This window comes from Agelaius phoeniceus, chromosome 9 (assembly GCF_051311805.1).
Source record: "Agelaius phoeniceus isolate bAgePho1 chromosome 9, bAgePho1.hap1, whole genome shotgun sequence".
Taxonomy (NCBI): domain Eukaryota; kingdom Metazoa; phylum Chordata; class Aves; order Passeriformes; family Icteridae; genus Agelaius; species Agelaius phoeniceus.
Genome location: NC_135273.1, coordinates 18,727,462 through 18,752,003, shown reverse-complemented (window position 1 = coordinate 18,752,003; position 24,542 = coordinate 18,727,462). Strand labels below are relative to the sequence as shown.

At 44.5% G+C, this 24,542-nt stretch overlaps 1 protein-coding gene across 1 annotated transcript; it reads left to right on the top strand.

Annotated features, from left to right (window-relative positions):
* Nucleotides 1-1,465: 1,465 nt before the first annotated feature.
* On the top strand, nt 1,466-20,964 carry PKD2L1 (polycystin 2 like 1, transient receptor potential cation channel). Its single transcript, XM_054637434.2, has 15 exons — nt 1,466-2,213; nt 6,012-6,125; nt 7,454-7,581; nt 8,688-8,944; nt 9,797-10,021; nt 10,402-10,630; nt 10,999-11,169; nt 11,880-12,061; nt 13,049-13,169; nt 13,748-13,846; nt 14,583-14,704; nt 15,020-15,137; nt 15,367-15,503; nt 16,250-16,397; nt 17,440-20,964. The coding sequence occupies exons 1-15, from the start codon at nt 1,919-1,921 to the stop codon at nt 17,623-17,625; spliced, it is 2,532 nt and encodes an 843-aa protein (XP_054493409.2). The 5' UTR covers nt 1,466-1,918; the 3' UTR covers nt 17,626-20,964.
* Nucleotides 20,965-24,542: the final 3,578 nt, after the last annotated feature.

Genomic DNA, 24,542 nt, shown 5'->3' with positions numbered 1-24,542 from the left:
TACTGAAAGGAGTGTTTTAGACCCACATAAATTGAGTCACCTCATGCTGCCTGTAAAGTGTTGCGTGTGTTTCCTTAATTATAGAGTGCTCTTGGTTCTACCTTGTGTTAGGCTCTTCAAAATCAGGTGACACAGGCATGACCTGTCTTCTGGGCTAGGTGGGTGACTTGGTCTTTCAATACAGGACAATGTCACCCCTTTCACCACCTGCTTTGTGCCCCAACCTCTGAGAAGGCAGATCTGCACTGCACCTGGCTCCTGAAGGATGGGGTGGGATGTGCTGTGCCACAGGCAGCAAGAGCTGCACTGTGGAAAAAACCCCCACATTGCCCCAAAGCAGCACTCCACATGTAAGTCATGCTACTTGTGCATGGTCAGGGGTGTCTGCTGTGTGGTCCCAGGAGGGCAGCTGGCTCTGGCAGGTGGCCTTGCACTGAGGCCTCACTCCTGAGATTGCTGCTGCCTGGGAGCTCTGCAGATACTTCCCATGACACTGCTTTCATCTGGCGAGGGAGTAATAAAACACAACAGGCCCAATAATACCAAATTCAGTCAAAGGACCCAACCCAGACCTCCAGTGACTTTCCAGCCACTAAGGGTGCCCTCTTAGTGCCCTGTGCCAAGTTAGGTCTTGTCTCACTGTTGTTCAAGCAGCTGCTTAGTGCCACAATCTTAGGTGACATCTAGGGGACATCTCTGTATTTCCTAGGTGGCTTGGCAACATCAGAGTCCAGAGAAAACACCCTCATCTGGGCCTACAGGTGTGAGAGTCATGTGGCTTCCTTGGGTAATGCCAGAAAAACAGCAACCCTAAGTACCCATGGAGAGGCATCTCTTCTGAGTTATGTATTCAGACCTGAGGAAGGACCAGGCTCAGGCTGCATTCTCTTTTACAGTCTCATCACCAAGACAAGTGTGGTGTCCTGGGGTTAAGCTCTGGGACCCCTCAGGGTACAGTCACAGCCCTGCAGACCTGTGGTGCCTGGGATGTCTGCTCGCCGGTGGCCAGTGGCAAGGTGGGCGCAGGCAAGTCCCAGCCACTGTTATTGCCAGTTTTGCTTGTTTTTTATCTTAATGGGGTTTTTGTTTGGTAGGGTTTGGTTTTTGTTTGGGGTGGTTTTTGTTTGTTTTGGGGAGTTTTGTTTGTTTGGGGTTTTGCTTGGTTTTTTAGCGCTTTGTTTGGGTTTTTTGCTTGTTTGTTTGGGGTTTTTTATTTTGTTTTGTTTTTGTGGGTTTTTTTGTGGTGGTGGTGCTTTCTGTTGTTTTTATTTTTTTTCTTTCTTTCTTTTTTTTTTTTGTTTTTAATCAGGCTTGCCTCAGGCTAGCAGGCACTTCAGGGCTTGTAGAAATACAGCAAAAGCAGGAGATTCCACCTCCTGGTTTCCAAAACGACCGCTACAGCTACTCCCGCGTTTCACCCCTGCTTTTGCAATCAGCAAGGAAGAGGATGCTGTGCCACCTGCCCGCCTCGGGGAGTTTGTGTCCTTTGGCTGCAGGTGCGGGTGCTGCCGCCCCGAGCGGAGCTGCCCCGGTCTCAGGGGTGCCCCCGAACTGACCGGGGCCGCTCCTCGCTGCCTCCTCTTCTCACGGCGGCATCCGCCCCTGTCATTGCCGCTGTGAAGCCGGGAAGGACTCCTGCACTTGCCGGTGTTCCCAGGGCGACTGGGATAATAGGGCTGACGGTGGCTCCTAACAAGGGGTAGTGCCACCCCTCTGGTCGGTGTCACCAGCTAAGCTGATATAAAAGAAAGAGAGGATGCTTACTGTCTGTGGGGAGCTGCTGGTGTGCCCTCTCCTGGCTGCTGAGGCAGACGAGCTGTTTGGCACTGATTATCCCTCTGCTAACTTTTAATTCCAATCTGGGCAGGCAATCGTCACAATTGCAGCTAAAAAGTACTTCTGCTGGCAGTGAGTAGTCATGAATTTGTCTCACCTAAAGAACAGAGCTGAGAGCCACTTTAAAGTATCAGAGGTGCATGAACTGGAGACAGTGGGAAAGAAAGCTTGGGACAATCCTGTTTACAATGGCTCTCCCTCTACCTCCTTGAAAATTCAAACCATCTACAACCCCAAGTCTGTCCTGGAGAATCCCTACGAAAATTTTGAAGAGGTTGGGGATCCACAACCCTACCAGGAAGAACAGAGCAAAGCTGTGAATGGGAAGACAAGTCCTTTCCTCAAGTGCTGCTTCTACATCTTCCGAGGCATCCGAGGTAAATCTCTATCGCATTAGAAGGGACTTATTAGCCCTCAGAGCAATGGGGAGGGGAGGAAGAGAAGGGATGCAGAAGGTAGAAACCTCAGAGTGTCTGTGTAGCCCAGGGACCTGTTCAACATGCAGTAGCATTACTCCAGAGATCATCTTTGGCTGACCTGAAAGGAGCATCCTTGCTCTGTGTGCCTTGCTATAGCTTCATGGTTGGTCCTGTCACCTTTACCATAAGATAAGAGACTTAGTGGGTCCCATGCTCAAGGTCATGCAGTGAATCTGTTGGCAGAGCTTAGGTGCTCTGAATCCCCAGGAGCCATCACTGTGGTGATGAGACTATTCTGTCTTTGTGAGCATTTTCTAGATAGAATGGTACTGGCCCCTGTGCTACAGTAACATAAGAACTTATAGCCCTATCTACCAGAGAAAATCTAGCACTATCAGGACTGAAATGCAGGGGATTACAGCAATGTGTCAAATAATGTTTTGCTTGAAGATAGCTGAAAGAGGTGCTATTTTCCAGTTTAAAAGACAAAGGGGAATAAAATATTATGTAGGCTTATTCAGAGGCAAACAAAACTCTGGGGGCAAGATAAGTCTCCTGTCAGAATACAGTCCTGGGTAAGGGCATTATTTGAACAGTTTCTTATAGAAGGCATAAAATCACAATATTTTAAAAACAGGAAAGATAAAGCAAAGAAAAAAATTCTTGCCAATTTGTCTTTTTTTTCCTCACTTGGAAGGCAAGAACCCCTCTCAGAGCCATACCCTCTAACAGTACGAGTGGGTGAAAACAGTATAGCTTGGTCCTGAATTGCACAGCCCCTCTGTGATCAATGCTTTTGCCATTGCCATTACAGTCTAACACTACTGTTTCACATGGAATTCAGAGCAGAGGCTTTAGAGATTTCTCCTGGCCAAGGAACAGTGCTGAGTGGGTTTGGTAGCTAATTACAGATTGCTCTTAGGCAGTGTATCATTTACCTGGTTTATTCTGAAATGCTTTCTTCTAGGCATTGTTTGAGACTTAAAATGGAAAAACATATCCATACTTTAACATCGAATTTCCATTTGTGAGCTGCCAGAGTTGAATTTGGAGCATGAAAATGATGGTAACTGTCAAGATACCACATCATTTTCTTCTTCTGACTGTTGCAGTGGTGTGTCCTGACAATAAGGGTGGTAAATAGGCCTGTAGGAAATACCAAAGCTGGGAATCCAAAGGCCAGTGCAGACAGACCAAAGGTCTCTTTGAGCCTCACAGAAGTGGGGACTTTTTCCTTGAAGAATTTGCTTCCTTCCTTTGCATCTTTACTAGGTGCTCATCATTTTTCATTGCCTCTCCATTGCTGGCTTTTCCCTTTCCATTTAATCACCTTGGTGTCTCACATGGAAAATAGAAATAGTACATATAAGTTAGTCAAACAATGAGAGTTTAAGAGGTTGGAGTTTTTGCTTAAAAACCATTTCCTGGGATTACATGTCCATAGCTAGAGGCAATAGTTGATTATTAAGCTTTTTTCTTGTCCTCATCAGTTACTGTGCTGGGTTAGTAGTGAGCAGCTGCTGCACCTAGTGCCACTGCTCAGGCCTGTTCCTCTCTAAGCAGTGTCCAAGCAGCGCTGTGTCCTGGTTCCTGCCTACCTCCTGCCACCTCTGCTGGTTCATGGCCAGCCCACGGGCAGGCTTGGCTGGGTATCTGGGTGTATGGTGGTTGATGAGGAATACCCAGCTTCCCACTGCCTTTGGAAGAGGATCTCCAGCTGTACCTGAGACCCTGAGCTAGTCACTCACCTGGGTCACAAGTCTGGTGATAATGTAGGTGTTGCCAGTAATTCTTATCAGTTACTTGTTAACTATCAGGAAGGTGAGACTTATAAATGGATTGCATTCATAGCCTGTTTTCTAGGCTCTGTTATTTTTTCTTTGCTCAGCCACGTGGGTGCTGTGTGGTCATTCAAGGTGCCATAAGGAAGACTGGATATCTTCTAGCCTTGAGTCCTTCTACTCCAAATGTCATGTCCAAAATAGCTGCATCCCCAAGGGGGGAGGTGGTGCCAAAGGAGACACAGATGGGGACATGCTTCATGTATGAGGTGATAGATTTCCCTGCCATGTTTCCTAAAGACATAGCTGAAAATAAACCTCAGCTGATACAGTATTACAACTACTACATGCAATCTGTAAGGAGACTGGAGCAGCCTCATGGTCCTCCAGGTATCATTTTGGGCAAGAGTCTGAACCAAGTTCTCAAGGATATTAGAGTCTCCTTGAATTTAGGTGTTCCTGAGTCCACTACTGTTCTAAAAGTAAAGAAGGCCTTTGCATTTGCTCCAAACATATGGATAGTAGGGGTTCCCTGCTCATGGAAAAAACCCCAAACAAACCTGTTAAAAGATTGTGGTGTAGTCATATCTAAGGATGAAGATAGTAATTTAAAAGTGATCTGAAGAGATGGGCAAATTGTTTCCCCATGTTTTTGTCCATTGTGAAGATTCCTGTAGATCACATGATACTTTCTCCTCCATAGGAGTTAGTCCAGATCATCTCCAGGCTCTCATTTCTGTTGCTGGTCTGGATTGTCCAGAACTGACTCCTGGTTTGTCTGCCCAGATGTGATGGCAGATGCTGCAACATCACTATGATCACTATGGTAGTTAATGGTGTAGAAAACTGTCTAATCTCTTGAGATGACAAAGAGCTATCAAAATGACAAGATAAATGCACACAGACCACTAGAACACTTTTGCTTACTCCAGACAAAAAAGAAGTTTGTCATCTGCCGGAGATGACTTCAAGTGTGGGGCCTTTGATCAGCTTTGATCCTGGTTTGCAGGAAGAAAGTTCTTTCATCCTACTGGGGATAGGAATCAGGGCTGAGCTCTCTAGGAGCTGCAGAAAGCAGCAAGACCATGACAATTATTGACAAGGCTTTCATCACTAGGCTTTCAATTGAAAGTTCTTATGCCTTTCAACTTCAGGAGCATTCCAGAAATCACAACAGAAAGCCATTACAAAAAGAACAAACAAATACGCTAATGGTATTAGGTGGTTCATCAAACACAAAATATCAAGGCTCCTTTTAAAGGAAACATTTCTCTCTTATTGACAACCCTGGTGACATTTAATGAGTTGTGTGAAGAAATAGGATCTTTAGCTGGTGCAATTAGTGTATTGGATTCAGCTAAGCTCCATTGTTAGATGTCCTGAAGATAATTTGGCTCTAAATATTGTGCTGAAAATACTGAGTTGTATTGTTTGATTTTTATGACCAACAAGAAAACTGCAAGAGTTTTTAGGTAAGCAAGAGACAAATATTTGGGGCCTAATGGTTCAGACTAAAAGGAGTAATAGTTGTAAAGCTAACACCAGATGCAGTTCTGCAGTGGAAGACCTCTCAGAAGGTCAGCTGTTGGCACATGGGTGACTGAGATGAAATATTATGGTTTCAAGAGCATTTGTGACAAAGACTGAACTGCTGCAAAGAGTAAGCTGAAACACAGTCAGGAAAAGATCAGGCTGTAATGAACAGAAAACAGACGAAACATAAAATCAAACAGTGATTTAGCAAAATAAAAAGCCAGTATATTTCAGTGTTAGCTGCAAATCTTTTATTCATGCTGGAATGGTTCTTCTTAGGGGTATTTAGCAAATTTTTATTGGACAAGTTTTGAAATGAAAAGTGGCTTTGCCTTGAAATGCCATAAAACTTCAACTCCCGACAGCGCTTTTTTGGAGCAGGACTGCAGCTCCTTGAGAATGGCCATGAAAAACTCTACAGTTCCTTCTTTATACCCAACAGGTCTGTGGGGCACTACGCTGACTGAGAACACAGCTGAAAACAGGGAGCTGTATGTGAAGACCACCCTGCGAGAGCTGCTGGTCTATGTTATGTTCTTGGTGGACATCTGTCTCTGTAAGTAGCTGTCATATCTCATAGGCACCATTTCTGTGTGCAGCATGAGGGGAATAATGTGAGATTTTATTACTAGTCTTCCTTGCTCTGCTGTAAATGTTACATTTATTGTATGGGTGCTCACAGCAGCAAGAAGTTGTCATTAACTTACAGAATTGATGCTGCACAGAGAAGTAAAATTACTGACCAGTGCGAACTGATGTTGGTTAGACTTTAGCAGTACTTTCTGATTGGCATAATCAGTTCTAGCCACTGACTCCACAGTCCTAGGAGAATCTGCCCAAGGTCTTTTCTCGGCTTCACAGCAAATGCTCAACCCCCAGACAGTACCTCTAGAAACTTCCTGGTGGCAAAGACAATTCAGGGAGATTTTCCCCTCTGAGACTGGATGGGTGGCTGAGGTGATAAAGCAGATGACAGCTCACCCTGTTGTTCTTGAGTGAGTGTAATGTGTCCCTGTAGTGAATGGCAATGCTAATATGGACTTTGTGCAGTAGGACAATGGCTGTTTGGTTCTGCAAAGGTTCATTCGTTATCACCAGTGAGCACCTGTGGCATGGGACAGTGAGGAGGGTTATATTTCATGGACCCAACAGCAGGAGAGATGGACAGACAATTCCACCCTAAGTTACTATCATGCTGTGCCAGGGAGACAGTGCTTCAGTCACCCTTCCCAAAGAACCAAGACATGCACACAGACGTACGCGGTGTCGCACACAGACTCATCCAGGAGGTGTGGGGGGTTGTGTCTTGACTGGCAGGTACTTTATTCTCCTGGTGTCCTTTCAAGAGTAGGACATGTTCTTAGTGATCACCATGATGGATGTTTTCCTGAAGGAAGGAGCACTGGAGAGTTGAAACAACATGTTTGTGGAAGTTAGAGCCTGCTCCTCTTGGGGTTTCTTGGTAGATGAAAACTTACCTGGAGCTTTTCACTTGGGAAAATAAGGTGGTCTTTGTGCCTTCATGACTTCACATCAGAAATTCAAAATATAGGTCATGGACTTTGTTCTGAGAAATAAAATTTCCCTCAGAAATTCTGTCTGGGAACAAAAACTGTTATCCAGAATGTTCAGTTGTATCTTCCAATGGTCTTCTTTTACAACTTAACTCTTACATTTGGTCAGTCTGACCATTTAAACTCTGCAACACAGAGCAGATAAATTTGTAAATCTCTAAGAAAGCAGAAAACCCTAAAATTTATTCTCCTGTGTCTTGTTTAGCTTACCTGTGAAAATATAAGGTACACAGAAAGTGAATATATAAATGCAGTTATATCAGGTGCCAGTACTCAGGTATAAGAAAGGACTCTCCTCTTGTTCTCTTAGTGACATATGGAATGACAAGTTCCAATGCCTATTACTACACCAAAGTGATGTCTGAGCTCTTCCTGCAGACCTCTACAGATGGCCGTGTCTCCTTCCAGTCCATTGGCAGCATGGCTGACTTCTGGGTGGTGAGTACAAATCTGGCCTGCCATGGGGAACCCTGAAACTCAGCTAGACTGGGATATTCAGCTCCCTCTGAAGTACTATCTAGTGATTTCAGCATTTTGCTGCCACAAGCTTTTACCAGCTACTAGCAATAGTCACAATAACATTTGCATGCGAAATATTAACTGACATCAAGTATAGTTTATCCCTGAGCACTGTGTCCAGAATACTGGCTAGGCCAAGTTTTGTGTGTGCTCAGAAGAGTTCATTTCTCAGTAAAACAGGCAGGACATAAAAAATAATTTTGGTGATATTGCAAAGATAGGAAGTACTTGCCTAGAGAAGCCAAGGGATTTACTTCAGGTTTCCTTGTGACACAAGTGGCTTTGAATCCTAGAGTTCAATGTCTTCAAGCTGGTGTCTTAGTAATAGGCTATGTCCGTTTTCATGATATTTTGAGAACATCAAAATTAACCTGCCTGTAATTCATGCCTGGGCTTGTCTAATCTATGGATTCTTTAGGAAGAAGCTGGATTAAAATTTGCAGTGACTTTTATCAAAGAGAATGAAGGGGAAAAACATCTGGGGTCTAACATATTTCTGTCAATGAATGGGTGAAAGAATAACAAGAGCCTCAGTGAACGCCATTGAGGTATTGCAACCGCTTATCTCTGACAGCCAGAAGTTATTTGTCAATTAGAGTTGCCTTTTTCTGTCACATTAAAACACTCCAGCCAACAACAGCTCTATTGTTTCCCCACCACTGTTTCCAGGACGCTGGCATACGCACTTTTCATCATTTGCAACTTGTGCCAAGGCAGTTCCTTGAGACTTGTGCTGACTGAAGTAGAAGAGACAATGAGACTTGTAGGGCTTTTGTCTCTCCATTAGGTACAGAAGGTGCCACAGACACATTACAGGCCTGTGAGAAACCAATGATGACCCTGCTGCCCAGCATCCCTCCTCTGCCACCAGCCCTGGTCTTTCCTCTCCTTAACATGCAACACAAACTTTGGCTGCTTTCCATCTGGGGGACCAGAGAGGGGTGGGTCAGGTCTCACTACGTCAATCCCAGACTAAGAGACTGTGTGAGCTACAAAGGAGTTGTTCTCCTCTGCCTCCTTTGCAGTATGCACAAGGTCCCCTGCTGGACAACCTGTACTGGACCAAGTGGTACAACAATGAGTCCCTGGCGGCGCACAGCACGCAGTCATACATCTATTACGAGAACCTGCTGCTGGGTGTCCCACGCATGAGGCAGCTGAAGGTGAAGAACAACTCCTGTGTGGTCCATGATGACTTCAAGGAGGAAATCTCGGGCTGCTATGATGTATACTCTGAAGACAAGGAGGAAAGGGTCTCCTTTGGGCTCATCAATGGAACAGCGTAAGTACATCTAATCCAAACGAGTCTCTTCTCGTTCAAATAAGAACTGCTGAGCTGCAGGATGCCAGGGGTGAGTTCCTCACATAAGGCTGGAATTACCCTTGCAGTCAGAGGCAGAAAGTCCTTTTTGTCTATCAATAATGTCTAGTGTCTCTTTAGGGGAAGTACAACAGAATGAGTTTTCATGTTGGGAAAGCCATGAAAAAATCCAGTGGGAATATAGGAAGAAATTGTTGCCTATTTTTAAGAGAGTGAGAATAAATAAAGACCTTTGGGACCAGATCCATCAAATGGCAAGCTGGCATTTAGCTGGCAAATTATTATTTGCTTTCCTCTGGGATTTCAGGAGCCAGAGAAAAGGGAGTGCGACTCTTTCATCTTGACAACCTGTTTCTCTATAATAATGTGAGGTAACTGCAGTTTAATATCTCTGCTCACTTCTCTCTGTGTGAATCTTGATCCATGAATGAGAAGCTATTATTCATTAGGAAATACGAGTACAAGAGCGTTCTAAGCAGATGGTTGTGTGGGATGTGGTAGAAGGTAAGAGAGTAGATGCTGAGAATAACCTCCATGAAAACAAGACTGATATAGCCAACAAACCCCAGCATTTTACCTCCATAGTATTGCAAATCGTGTCGTGTCACTGCTGGGAAGCACTAAACCAGAAAACTAACCATAATGGTTACCAGTGTTATGTAGGGTCAGATCAGGAGTAGGAATTAAGTGCCAATTCTTCAATTGCTTCAATTGAAAATTGCTCTGCCCCTTGAAGATATATTTTTTCCAGTGCACAAGGCCATATTCAAGCCTGGGCAGGTGAAGCCTTTCTTTGTGCCTTGTCTGTTGCAGGTGGAGGTACCATTCTGAGGAGGAGCTGGGTGGTTCATCTCACTGGGGAAGGCTAACCAGTTACAGTGGGGGAGGATACTACATAGACCTCAAGATGACCAGAGAAGAGAGTGCTGAAGCCCTGCAGGTCTTGAAGGAGAAACTGTGGCTGGATCGGGGAACACGAGTTGTCTTTATTGATTTCTCTGTGTATAATGCAAATATCAATCTGTTCTGTGTTCTGAGGTAAGCTGAGTCCAGATGAAAATTCTTCGGCCTCTTGCATCTTCCTCAATGCCTCAATTTGTTTCTTAAAATGCAAATATTTTATTATGGCTCACCAGTGGGGTGGTGACCACCCCCCTACTACTACTGAGTGATGTCAGTAGAAATTGTATGGTTTAGTGAGAAGTCTTGGTCTTCCTGAAATAACCAGTCACACTTCTTGTCATCTTTCACCCTTTCCTATCATAGGCAGTGAAGCAGCAGAGATAGGGCTGCAAAAACACATACACAATGCTTCCACTCATGGTCTGGTGGATAGCTCATGCTGAATTTGATGCCTCTCAAAATTATCTCTGAGCTTCCATCCCTTAGTTTGAAATTGTTTCCTTGTCCCATTCAAGGTTAGTGGTTGAGTTTCCAGCCACTGGTGGTGCCATTCCCTCCTGGCAAATCCGGACAGTGAAGCTTATACGATATGTCAGCACATGGGACTTCTTCATTGTTGCCTGTGAAATTGTATTCTGTGTCTTCATCTTCTACTATGTGGTGGAAGAGGCTTTGGAGCTCCGTATCCACAAGTTTCAGTACTTCACCAGCATCTGGAACATTCTGGATGTGGTTGTCATTCTGGTGAGAATCCTTGCATACTTTTTGGGGAAAGAATGGCAGAGGTGTGTAAGAGCCAAAATAAATGAAGGAAAGTGGAAATTAGTCTAGATAAGACAAGAACTGGCACGCTTTGCTCTAATACTAAAATGAACAGCAGAGTAAATGGACACATGCTCTTCTGTCTGGAAGAACTGATAGGAGAAAATTCTTAGAGATGCCCAGAGACTGTGAACTCAGGGTATCATTCAGCACATCAAGACCATATTTTCATAGCCCACCACTAGACTGCAGCTCTGAAGTGGGATTGCAATGAGTTCTGTGACATTTTAATTTCCATGGAAAGCACAGGAACAGTGATGACTGCAGACTACTCCTCTTCCTCTTTGCAGCTCTCCATTGTTGCCATTGGGTTTCACATCTTTCGCACCACTGAGGTGAACAGGCTGCTGGGAGAGCTGCTGGAACACCCCGACACCTACGCAGACTTTGAATTCCTGGCGTTCTGGCAGACGCAGTACAACAATATGAATGCAGTCAACTTATTTTTTGCCTGGATCAAGGTACTGTAGGGGATCTGGGAGGTGCCAGGTCTCCAGTCAGGCCTCTCCTTCTGGATAGCTTCAGGGTTGTCTCTTCCATCCCTCTGAGTAAATGAGTGTAACAGCTATAGAACAGAGAATTTTCCTTGAAGTCATATGTTCTGTTTTGCAGTAAATCTGGGCAACGTTTCACCCTTTGTTCTGAGGTTGGTTATTTAGAGGTAACAGTCAGGGATATGAGTTCAGACACTGTGGTGTAAAAGTGGTTTTAGAAAATGCTGAGTACCACGTAACTTTGTCCATCCTATACTATTTTGGTATTCTTGAGGATAATCTGCAAACCATGGTTTTTTTTCATGATGGTCATTCAAGAGCTGGAAATGACTCATCTGTTGACATGGACTTTGCATTTCAACTAAAGCATCTTGGTGTGGTGGAAAGCCACCAAGGGGCTCTTCATCAGCCTTAAGAGATTTGTTCTTCTAGCAGCCCCTGTTTATATTTTTCTTTGACAAAGGGAACAAGGTCATATGTTTATGAACCAAGAGAAGGATGGTGGCACACCTGGGATAAATGTCCTGAAGACTAAGCCACCATTCCCTAGCCACCTTTCTCTTCAGTACTTTGGTCCTGTAGTGAGCCTCTTGTCTTAGTAAGCATGTGCATGCATGAGAGGGACTGACCTAGCTGATGGTTTGGCCTAACTTTGTCCCCATTCTTCCATCCTGCAGATATTCAAGTACATTAGCTTTAACAAAACAATGACCCAGCTCTCCTCCACACTGGCACGTTGTGCCAAGGACATCCTGGGCTTTGCCATCATGTTCTTCATTGTTTTCTTTGCCTATGCCCAGCTGGGTTACCTTCTTTTTGGGACACAAGTGGAAAACTTCAGTACCTTTGTTAAATGCATGTAAGTGTGTAAGTTAGTACCATGTTTCCATAATTTTATTGAAATAATTTTAACTGCTTTCCACTCTTCCCCCCAGTTGCAAATCTCAATGACAATCAGACACCTGTTGTATCTCATTGTAATAAAGCCACAATAGTTAATAAGTTGCTCACAGCCTTCTGGTTGTGACTGACCTCTTCATGGACAAAAAAATGCAATAAGAAAACTGAGGGCTACAGGCAGATTTCTGTTTGTCTGGTGTTTATCAGTAAGGACAAGAGATATGGTGGATATTGGTAAGGATATTTATTTCCATAGAAGTCCCACAGATACTGACCAATATATCTGAGATGGAGGATGACCTGTGGGTGGATGAGCACACATAGAAGGGAGTGTTGGGGAAGTGAGTTAAAATCCCATCTCAGACAATCCTGCAGTCCATGGGCCTGCTCAGGTAATGTGGGATGTTAATAGAGGTATCTGCTACAGCAATGGTTTTCAGCTTGTGTCCCACAGACCTCTGGTCATCCAGGTCCTGCCTTTGAAGGGTCCACAAGAGAAAACAGAGATAAGGAAGCTTAGGATCAATGCACTTAAACATCCATCATTACTGGGGCTATGAACTACAAAAGGTTGAAGAGCACTGTCCAGTTCTAACGTCCCTCCAGAGTCTCACAAACTTTCTTGCAAAAGATGGTTTTGTTGAGTCAAATGCCTTTAATTGGGGAAAATTCAGGTTGTTTTGTTTTTGACTTCTATTTATACCAAAACACACTTTGGACAACCTGAATTTGTGTGGAAACCATGTTTTATTTTTCTCTTGCTCTAACCAGATCAGATCACTTCACCCCTGAAATACTATGGATGCATTTAACTTGCCACTCTGGAGTGACTTAGACTCTGCTCTGGTTTGTGCCTGTGCCCATCTGGGCTGCAGGGAGGTTCAGGTTCACCTCAGGACTGTTTGTGTGTGCCTTTGTGTGACCCTGTGCTCTTTCTTTCCCCCAGTTTCACCCAGTTTCGGATCATTCTTGGTGATTTTGACTACAATTCCATTGACAATGCCAACAGGGTCCTTGGGCCTCTTTACTTTGTCACCTATGTGTTCTTTGTTTTCTTTGTGCTTCTGGTAAGCAACAAAGTCCTCCTTGTCCCTGTACTGAAAGCAGTGTTTGAGAGACCCCTCCTGAAAACCCCTGGGTTAGGTGAAAATCCTTAGAAAAGGAGTTTTAGTTATAACAGCTTTGCAGTGAAAATAGACCACAGTAGGCAAAGGGTGTGTTACTACAATTGGGGATTTGATTACTAGGGTGACTAAGGGCCAACATCTCTTAAGGTGAAAACTGAAACTGACTGACTTCCTAGGCAATGGATGCAGAGGGATGCTCATAATAACCAGGTTAAACACCCAGTGTCAGGAGTCCATATGTAACCTAAGATTTTGCAAGAGAAACTACCAAAGGTAGTAGTTGAGGTGGGAAAGAATGTACTTTCAGCCACTGCTTTAACTGCAAAAACTTTAGAAAACATGTTGTGGCTGAAGTAGGTCTTTTCTTGACCCTCTTTAATTTGCCCAAGAGATCTCATAGGGAAACAACTCCTTGTTTAACTAAGTCTTGCACATCTGTGTCTGTTTCTTGCTGCTTCAGCTGCTGAGCAGGCAGGATGTCTCATGCATATTCATCTCACTGCTTCTCCTTTTCCTAGAACATGTTCCTGGCCATCATCAATGACACCTACTCAGAAGTCAAGGAGGAGCTTTCGAGCCAGAAGGATGAGCTGCAGCTCTCTGACATCTTGAAGCAGGTGATGAATAGTGAAAGCTGTGCTACTTTCTAGCTAAATCATGAAGCATTTTTTGGAAGTCCTTGACCTAAGTGGAATTTACTAGAGAGAAACAGTGGTTGCCAACTCCAGATCCCCCTTCTTTGTGTGCACAAGAGTCACAATTCCTTTCTGGGATAAATCAAGCTCCCAGACCCTTTGGCAATGGGAAGATGAGAATGCAGGTATTGGGTGAATCCTGTTACTTGATATAGTGTTTCTGAGAGACATTTCTTCCCAGTATGGTCTCTAGACAAAGCTCTTTCAGTCCTTCATAAAATGTACTTTGATTGATAACATGGCAAGTCCTGCTGTGCTAAGTTGAGCCTATTACAGTGGCACAATTCTAACAGGTTAAATCTGTCTTTCCCATGGGCAAATTCCAGAAAAGTTCCTGGAAGGTCACAATTCTGCTGTGAGATAAATATTCTACAAGGAATAGTATTTGAGACATTATCTTAAACAGCTGATGTGTTGGGAAATCAGATAAAGGAAGAACTGGGGTGAGAAAAGCAGAAGATTAGTGTGTTAGTGTCACTCTGAAGGTGTGATTCTAGTTTGGAGATGAGCTTCTTATAGCAGTGCTTTGTTTTTTGCTTGTGGAAAGCTTGAAAACTCCTGCTATTATTTAGCATATGCTCACCTGTATCACACTGCCCACTCTGCTCTACTTTTCACTGTTCTGTGTGCATGACTGTGTCTGTGTCTTTGGTCACAGAGCTACAACCGGACACTCATGAGGCTGAAGCTCAGGAAGGAGCGGATTTCTGATGTGCAGAAAGCCTTGCAGAATGGAACTAAACAACTGGACTTTGAAGACTTCAAGAACAGCTTGAAGGAGTAAGTGAGTCAGTTTGAGGGATGTCCACTTAGTCCTTTCTCTTAGTAATACAGGTAATTTAAATTTTCTGCTTTTCAAGACAAGAAGAGCGATTAGCTCAGATCTGGGCAATTTAAGATTAAAAAAAATTATCTGTCCTCAAATATTTAATTTCCTGTTCTAAATAGGTTTGTATAACTATCTCTTGCCCATTTGGGATGTTTAGGTTTATCAGTGGCAGGAGGAAACAATACACTGATTTCAAAATTCCCACTCTATTACAGCTTAATCATATAATTCTATGCTTTGAGCTTTCTCTTTCTATTCTTTTGCAGACTGGGCCATGCTGACCATGAGATCACTGCAGCTTTCTCCAGATTTGACAAAGATGGCAACCGCATCCTTGATGAAGAGGAGCAACAGCAGATGAAGCATGACCTAGAGGCAAAAAGGGTAAATAAAATGGGCAAGGAAAAAAAAATTCAGTTTGGCAGACATCACTGCAAAGTGGCCTCAGGAATCTTTGGGTTTATGCTATAAACTAAGCAGGTAACTAAAATATAGTTCCAACTCTACCTGCATGCAGCTGAGTGTATTGTTGCCTGTGAAGCTCTGTGTCATTGACAGTAAAGCCAGCCACAGAATTAGTATCCATATTTGCAGGAGTTTCTTTGTTTTCCAGGTTGCTCTGAATACAGAGATTGAAAATTTGGGGAAATCCTATGCTGACAACAACCTGGATGAGAATCTGACCTACATGGAAGCAAGGAATAACCACACTAATAAGGCCACCTGGGTCTCCAAAGAAGAGTTCCAAGTGTATGTTTGTGCTGTCAGTAGTTTAAACACCCAGCAAATGAGGGGTCCAATTTTCTGCTGCTTCCTTCCCTGATGTAACTCTTTACAGTGGTGCTGAGCAGTTTCAGTAAGATCTTGTCCCTTTTATCTTGCACATCTGTAAATAAGCAGGTCAGGAGATAACTGGGACTGTTCTAGTAATGTAGTTTACTTCTTCCTGTAGAAGACTGAGTTAAGAAATTTTGCTTTCTGTCTCTTGATTAACCTCTTCAGCTGTCATCTAGCCACAGGCAATATGCTGGCATGTTTCAGGTCAGAAGGTGGCCCAAATAACTGGGCCAAGGAAAGCTGATACCTTTACAGAAGGTCCTGTAGCAATAAATATCCTTGATTTATAGCCTAGTTGGCCTTTATCCTTCAGGTCCAAGAATAACACTTGGCTATTATGTCCATAGGAGGAGCACTGGATAAACACAGCAGAGAGAATCAGTATATCTTGATTCTGCTACTGAGAAACACTGAGCAAACCACATAGGGCCATATCAAAGGAGAGGCAGGTGCAATATTTAGTAGTGGAATTATGCTGTGTCTAGATCCATCCTAAAGAGAACCACTGATTACAGATGAAAACACAGTGTAGCAGTAGGTGACATAATCAGTGATCTGGGAGCATTCACTTCTATTTGAGGTCTCTTGGAGATGTCTGCAGCAAATCCCTTGACTCATCACAAGAAAAAGCATACAAATGCTCTCCATGTCTCCCTCAGCCTCCTGCATCGTGTGCTGCAGCTGGAACACTCCATAAACAGCATTGGCTCCAAGATTGATGCAGTGGTGAACAAGCTTGTTGTGCCAGAAAGAAAAGAGCTGAAGAGGAAGGATCTGTTGGGCAAACCACTGGGTGATGTTAGCAAGGTTGGTAGCCCTCCACCATGCATTTGAACCAGCTTCAGATCAGGTGACTAGCTCTGCTGGGAGAAAGGGCCTGGTATCATCTTTGCTTTTCCAATCTTCATTGACTTAAGATAAAAAGGCTTGGGCGCAGGGTGTCTGATCAATCCTTTTCTGTTTAAGCAAAATGACATAAAGCCTCTTGTTTTCATGTCCCCACAGTTAACCCTAATACCTTTAAACACACCTTCTGGCTCCTTTGAGGCCAACCTCAGCCCTGTGGCAGTGGGTAAAATTTGCCTGTTGTCAGTTGCTTTCTAGCTGTTCATCCTCAGGCATTAAAATGATCAAACTGTCCTTTCCAGCAAGAGCAGCTCATGGCTGTTGTGGACATCATGCTGCTGCTCCTTTCCAGCAAGAGCAGCTCATGGCTGTTGTGGACTGTGATCTTAACTTCTTGCCTGTGGATTACTTATCACACATGTGGTGGAAGATTGGCCAACTGTGTGCTTATAGCATAACACTGTGACTTTTGCCAAAGGGTGCCCATATTGAGTCAACCAGTGTATTTTGGACCTTCAGCTTTAAAGTCAAAGGCAGCAAGGCATGTGGGAGCCATGTCACTACTCTATGGTTTTGTGGCTTCAATAAAATGAGAATAGCCAAACAACACAAAGTGACCTAGCAGAGTCAGAAAGAAGTCTCCCTTTTGCAGAGTAGTCCTGTGATCTCTTTGCATCTGAAAGAGTGTTTTGGGAGGTCCTACTCATGTGAACATGCCCAAAATCTTATGCAAGTGTTTGTTTGCAGATTTGCTGTGCCACAGCATTTCTGTGAAGGTGCTCTAAAGGATGAAAAGGGATGAATCTCTCCTTATTGGTCTAAAGCTTGAGTGTGCATTCATCAGTGTATTGGATCTTTAATAGACAGGCAGGCTTGTTCTAATTTCTGAGAGAATGTGGGAAGATATTTTAGTATCATGCACAACTTGCCTCTCTCCTACAGTGTTGCTAGTCTTCTTGGGAGCTTTCTGACATTGCAGGTCACACTTTCTTCTTGTTGACAGGAGGAAGAAGCCAGTCGGGAAGAGCTGTGCCCCCAGAGCATAGACCAGCTGGGAAAAGAAGCAGAAAGTTTGGGGATGGAACACATACAGAGAAACAACATGAGTGGCAACTCTTCCCAAAATGGGGTCTATCACATCTTGCCCAAGTCAAGTGTGCTGGGGTCTCAGGTGCCCAAGCACCTCTAGCCAGTCTGATATGCACTTCTATAGCAGTGCTCCCAGTCTGGCTGCCATGGTACCAAGTCACTGTCAGTTGTTCCCCCACTATTAGGATAATCCAGAGAGCTGGACACAGACACCACTGTTGCCAGGAATTCTTAATGTGAAAAATCAGGGATGCTCTTCTCCAGTGTAACGATATATGACATCACAGAGCTAGAACTTCTGTCCCCCTTCACCTTCTCCCCTGTACCCATATGTCAGGAAGAGGTGAAATTTGGCACTAGGTGATGTATTAGGTTTCTGCCTCTGATCAGGCTGGCACAACACTGTTTATCTAGCCTTCCCCAAAAAGTAGGGAGCCCAGAACTCTGACCGTTTATGTCCAGATAAGCACATTGCAGCTTGTTCCCAACACACAATGGTCTGCAGGAGACAGATATGGCTGTCATGTAAAGAAAGCAGAATGTAATCACCAGTGTGAAATGGGAAGAAGAAATGTAGTTCTTTCTACCTGGTTACAGCCAGTTTTGTTCCGTTGTAGTTTGTTTCCAGATTACCTTGGTAACCCTCTCTGTACCTTAGGTTCAGGTGTTGAGAAAAGAGGTTACTGGTGCTTAACTCTGGATGACAATAAGATACAATAAGAGTTGACACCGGTGTAATTGGGAGAAGGTCAGAAATATTCTAAAATGAGAAGCACTTGGTGGAGTCCTAGGTCTGAGTGTTAGGGAACAAAATTCTACTTATATGATTTCTAACATAGCTGTTGACACTAAGAAATATGTCATTTATTTTCACACTCCTTAAATTGCATCTCAAGGTTCTTGCACCTTGCAAACTAGCACCCCTTTATGAAGTTTGATGCTTCTTGTTTTTGTGAAGGAAACAAATTTGCAGTTATGGGTGCTGACACCATTTGTGTTGAAGAATATTGTGAAAATGAGTGTCAGTTTTTTTACCACATGCAAAATACTTTTCTTCCAAGCATTTTTCTGTTTGCTAAGGCTTCTCTTTTTCCTTGTAATTGGTGCAGGCTATTGCTGCTATTACAGGGCCATTGTAAATATATTTCAAATACCTTAATGACTGGTATTCTGCCACAGTTAACCTCAAATAGGCTCCATAGGCTTAAAGCCAATAGAAATGTGAGCTGTACCAGACCACTGCTAACAGTTCTCATTAGTGCTACACTGTTTAGTGTGCTGTGCAGTGACAGGTTTAGCAGGGGCATTGTGCAGGGGCATCTTGTATTGCCACCTTTTTTAAGATGGATATGTCACTGCATTCTGGGGAAAGCCTCTTTGGCAGTGTCTGAAGGACCTCAGGATGAGCCCTGTCCTCAGATGGCCCAGGTTTCAGGGCTGCCACAGCCACAAGATAGTCTTTGTACATTGAAGCAGACTGTCAATCAACTACAAGGGCCCGGCAGGAGCTGTGAGAAGGAGCTTGTTGCCCAGCCCACAGGGAGCTTAGATTTCAAACAGGAGCCGTGGAGGCAGGAACTGCAGAGTCTCATGAATCACTTCCCTTCATCAGCTGGTCCTGCTGTTAGGGACAAGACTGTGAGATATTGCCATGTTTCTTTACTCCCAGTTCAAATGAATTCAGAATTGAGCAAAATGTCTTACCTTCAGCTTTTCTGGCTGAAAACAGAACAATGGTGTTGCTTATTTCCTCCTCCTCTCTGCATTGAAGCTATTATCTTGTTCAGAAGAAAACAGCCTGTCAGGAGAACTTCCTAAAATAGCTTTTTCCCCCCTCTAAATTTTAATTAAGCAGAAAATTCATATGCTAAACTGTGTTTGAACAGAGGAACTATGTGCTCTATAATGGGCTCAAATAGTGCACACAGCCCATTGTAGTCAATTCATCAGGTCTTCTGTGATTTGAAAGGCACAGAGGAAGGTTCTTACAAATTAATTTGTAAGACCTTGTTTTAGATCCTGGCTCCAGAGCAGACTACAAGTATACCAAGGCATAATTGCAAAGCAAGAAAAAAAATGGCTGCTCTTTTGAGGTCTCTGAAAGTGTCTGCCTTTTCCATGGACTCAAATTACTGGATGAGATCCTGAGTTCTGCACAGATATCAAATGCTTGGGATGCTGATCTTTTAGGAACTAAGTCTGGCACTTTGGGAGGGATCCAACCAGCAGTTGTCTGCTTCAGGTGGCTGAACCTGTGCTTGTGGCCTGTGTAAGATATGTTGTTGGCTGAGACTGAGCTTCTTAACCTAGAAATAACTACTGTGAGGGTAACAGGATCCTGAAATTGGGTTCTGACAAGAAAATGAAGGTAAAAATTATTATCTGTAAAGCTTGGCTTTACAAAACCTCAGATTTCTCACAAGGGAGAGTGTTGTTTAGCTGCTCTGTTCAACAGAGAAGGTGACTCAGAACCTCCCTTTCTGCATTGCCCAGTGTTTCTTTTCTGTTCCCCTTCCAAGCTGTGCCAAACCCCAAGACCAGCCAGACAGACAACATCCCACTGAGGCAGGGGTGCTGCAGCCACAGCAGCACAGTGTAAGAGCCCTGCCTGTCACCTTCACCCCCTGCTCCTTTCTGCACAGGGACTCCCATAACTATGAGGGAAGGCAGGTGAAGTGCAGAGGTGTGACAGCTGAACTCCGATCCATGGGACAGTGACCAAGAGCATCAGACAACCAGCTCCCAAGCACTGAGTCTGCTCTTTAGGGCAGCAGCAGGAGCAAAATGGTAATGTTCACATGCTGTGTTTGTTCACACCTGAAATGTGGGAAGCCAGTTTTGCCCCATAAAGGAAGGACATGGGAGCCTCCACAGGCCACTGCGGCTGTGAGAGATGTCTGCCTCTCACTCTGCCTGTCTCTGGTAAAGGCAGGAGACTCTATCCCAGCTTGCCAGAGCTCTCCCTTACTCTCTGGCAAGGACAGCCTGGGAGCTTCCTCTCCCTTGGACTTTGGGGACAGCAGTCAGCCTGCCATGATGAGGAGCCCTAGACCAGCTCTGGCTGTGATCAGACAAGAACTGCAGGCTATAGTGGTCTCCCAGGTCAGCTCTTTTCCCCCTTCCTGGCAGAAAGACCACTTCCCCCTGTGGTGTGATTTTAGTAGTGCTAGTGCTTCTCATTGTAAAACAACGTCTGTTACTGGCATGTGCCTGCATTAATCTCATATTTCTTGTATATTTTTATGCCACTATGCCTTGTCTGTTCTTTGTGCAATTGTCAATTGTGTTTTCAAGCTGTTGAAAAATAACATCAATACACCAAATGGTAAGTTCATACAGCTTTTCTTTTCAAATACATGTTGTCAGGCCTCCCATCAGGAGCTGATATTACTTAGATGATACATGTCTCATGGGTAAAGTAAAGTATTTGTTCCTCAAAAAAAAAGGTGCATGATTGTGTTTTGTTTCAATCTGTAGACGGTAGCCTTACAAACTGCACTGTGCCAGCTGTGCCTTGAAGTGGTTAAAATCTTTGGGAAGAGGTTTGGAAAAGCATAGTCCTTTGAAGAGATATCAGCAGTTATCACTGTTACTTATGTTGGCACTTGCAGTGGATGTTGTCTGAGGCCCACTCTGGCAGGTGTGTGTGCTCTTGATCCAGAGCCAAGGGGCAAGGAAGGCGTGTCCTAGCCATGAATTCAAAGTACAAGTGAGGCAGAGAGAGACTCATGGATGTATGCTGGGAAGGGCACGGCAGTGATGTCTGAGAGGAGGCTCAGGCATTGGCAATAAGCAGCCTCAACCAGGGTGGCCATGAGCATGGAAAGCTCCTGGTCGTGTCTCTCCAAGGACATGATGCCAATAGTCTTAACAATGAGCAAGCCTAACTTTTCATGTTTAAAAGGAACACAAAAGAAATCCCCCGACCCCCTACAAATACAGCCAAGCTTATCAGCCTGGTTTGGTTTACCAGTAGATGTCAGTCAGCACTACTCACAACCCTTTGCACCTACAGTCCCTTCTCTTCCATTTTCAATGCACAGAAACAAATCTGTCATTTGTTTTACTGAAAGAAACTGAGATACAGAAACATTCCGTTTGTGGTGACAGAGAAAAGACAGAAGCAGAATCCATGGATTCCAATAGGTAATTTATGATACTAGACCCTCACACTTCAGGACTTGTTGCAAGCTTTATCTATCTCAGGCAGGTTATAATTCTCCCTACAACCTGTAAAAAGGATTTGTACAGGTTTTGCTAATTTTTTTTCAGTCTTGTGAAAAGCTCTTAGTGAGTGCTATTATTAGCCCGGAGCTGCTGCTAACTGGTCTTTAGCACCGAAGGTTGTTAGCTAGAGGCTGCCCTGCCCCTCTATGTTTTACAGACACGCCCTAGCAGGAGTCCTACAAAGAAAAGAGCAACATTGGGGAACAACTGTCAGTATTCAGAGTTTATCAGCAATAATGAAAAACAGAGGGGAGTAGCCAGCACCTGATGATCTAGCAGATTACAAACCCAGATGATGTGTCATCATTTTGCTGCTCACACAAACCCTAATTCCAGGTCTCCGAACATGAAAGCAAGGAGCCTGGGAGTGGAGAGCAGTAAAAGTAGCAAGAACTTCAGTGAGTGCCAGGTCCCCATCCCCAGGCTCAGAGCTTAAGGGATATGATAACGTTAATGTGCCGGGTTTTGGAGAGACATGGCACAGTGCAGCACCTCTGGCCCTGCTTATGGCCCTTTTTTAGAGTGGCAAATGCCAGGCGTAGCTCATTGCCAGCCAGCCATGCTGTACACATGCCAGGCACTCAGGCAGATGACAGAAGGGTGCCAGCCCCGCGGGGTGCGGTGAGATAAAGCCCTGGCTGAGGAGTGCTGAAGGAGGAGTGCAAAAGTTCAGCTGACAAAACAGAGGCTGTTCAGCCTGGTCTCCAGCCTGAATCAGCCAGCTCTCTGAGGCAAAGCCAGCTTTGTGCCATAGCAAGTTACCAAGAGAGCCTGTGTGCATGGCAGTAACAGGGCTTTAGAGCACAGGATGTCCCAAACCGCTCTGGATGGTGCTGCCTAAGAAACAACCACTCAGAGCAAGATGCAAAGCGGGAACTTGAAGCTGGCTTTGCTTGTGCTGCCTGAGAAGGGACTGGGAAGCCATCCCAAGTGATCATTTCCATTGGCTGTGAGTCCCTGTGGGGTCCCTCTTCTGCAAAAAGCCTCAGAAATAATAGTAAAGGGCAAGCTCAGAGAGAAAAACTCCGTATCTGTGCACACACACACCTGCAGACATATTGCTGGAATGTTGCAAACCACCCAGGCTGTTCAGACATGTTTGGAGTTCACTAAGAGAGCAGGCATTGAAAGCACCTACAAAGACTTCTGGAACAGATAAAAAGGGCAGAGCTTCTTCTCAGTTTCCTACACAATTGAGAAGTGTTACAGCATCAAGGGATGGTCGGCTTTCTGAATCCTTTCAGGAATACTGCCTCTTCTGCTTCAAAGAGTTTTATTCTGTTCAGGCCCAGGAGAGGCCATGCTGTGAGCAGGCATTCTTTACCATGAAGAGAATTGGATGACCTTACTGTAAAACAGAACAGATTGTACTTGCTTCTGTTCTCTTACCAAATACTCATGAGGAAGGAGACATGTGCCCAAAGGAATTGTTCAGCATTTGGACACGAGGACCTACGTCCAGGGGCTGGGGTGAGGGTCCTTGTCACGACACAGAACAAGGAACATCAGCTAGAGATCTGTCATGTCTCCTCCATCCTTAGCCTGGTGACCAAGGGTTGTTTATGAATGTCTTTTCACATGCTTTCGGAGATGACAGTGGTCAATTTCTTGCCTTGTCCCTCTTCTGTGAGTCATTACTCATTGCCCCCTCTCTCCCACTCTGAGTGCCTGGAGGAGCTACCCCTAGATGTGCTGCTGTCCCGGTGAGAAGCTAAGCTCAATGTCATCAACACTTGCCACTCCTGGTGTTCTACACCCAGGCTCTCATTTACTCTCCATTCACACCTTGGCATTTCTGTTGTGACTCTACCCGCCCTGCCTCTCCTAATTAATGAGAACTTCCTCCAGGCCTAGGACACCTCACCAGCCTTCAGTGGCTCCTGGGTGACCCTGGGCTCCTCTGCCCCTTTTGTGTGCACTTGTCATCTCCACTTACACAGCCATTTCCAACGTAGGAGAGAAAAATTTAGTCTGGAGAGGAGCAGAGCAACACAGTCAGAAAACCTGAGCTGTCCTGGCCAAGACAAACTCCAGGCAGTGGCTTTACTGAAAAAGCCAAATATAGAGATGAGTTGGAACATAGTGGAACATAACCAGAGAGGCCAGATGGAAGGTGAGTACAAAGAACTCTGGCATAAGTAGCCTAGGAGTGTTCTGCTTTTTCCTGTGGCATTACTGGGTGAGTTGTGCAACCAAGTGCTTCCTTCTCTTTGTTCTCCTCCTTGTTACTGCCTTCATCTTCAAGACAAAAATCCAAACATTTAGTCTGGCTTTCTGGTTTGGCTTATCTTTGATAACACTTGCTACCTGGTGATTCCCTGTTTCTCTTCCTCAGTTTACTTGTTTATAAATGTGATTTTCCTGCAGTCTGCATCAGAGTAGGGGACAACTGAGATTTCTGAGCCTTTACACTTTTTCTTTCACCTACTGTGATGCTCTGCCTTGTGTCATGGCAGAGTAGTTCTCTGTCAAGGTCATAGAGCACTACTGAGCCTCTAGGAAGGCACAAAAGAAGGGACAAGTTATGGATAAGACAGAGCTATTTTCCTATCTCTCCTCCAGAATGCAAGCTGTTTGCTATAATGATATCTCACACTCCTACAACTGTGTACAGTCCCTTGGGGGAAGAATACTCTGCAACTCTGGGTGTTCAGCACCTACTGCAAAAAAAAGGTCTGAATGTGTTCAGGGCTGCCACAACAAATCCTAATGGCAGCAGCCCAGGCCTTGGGAGTGGATAAAAGTTAAACAGTTTTTAGGAATGTCTCATAGGGCAGCCCGGACTTTGCT

Bases quoted from the DNA above. Each gene is read 5' to 3' on its own strand.
- PKD2L1 (XM_054637434.2), top strand. From the start codon at position 1,919: ATGAATTTGTCTCACCTAAAGAACAGAGCTGAGAGCCACTTTAAAGTA. The intron at 2,214-6,011 runs GTAAATCTCTAT...TATACCCAACAG, and splicing joins CATCTTCCGAGGCATCCGAG to GTCTGTGGGGCACTACGCTG. The intron at 7,582-8,687 runs GTGAGTACAAAT...CCTCCTTTGCAG, and splicing joins GCATGGCTGACTTCTGGGTG to TATGCACAAGGTCCCCTGCT.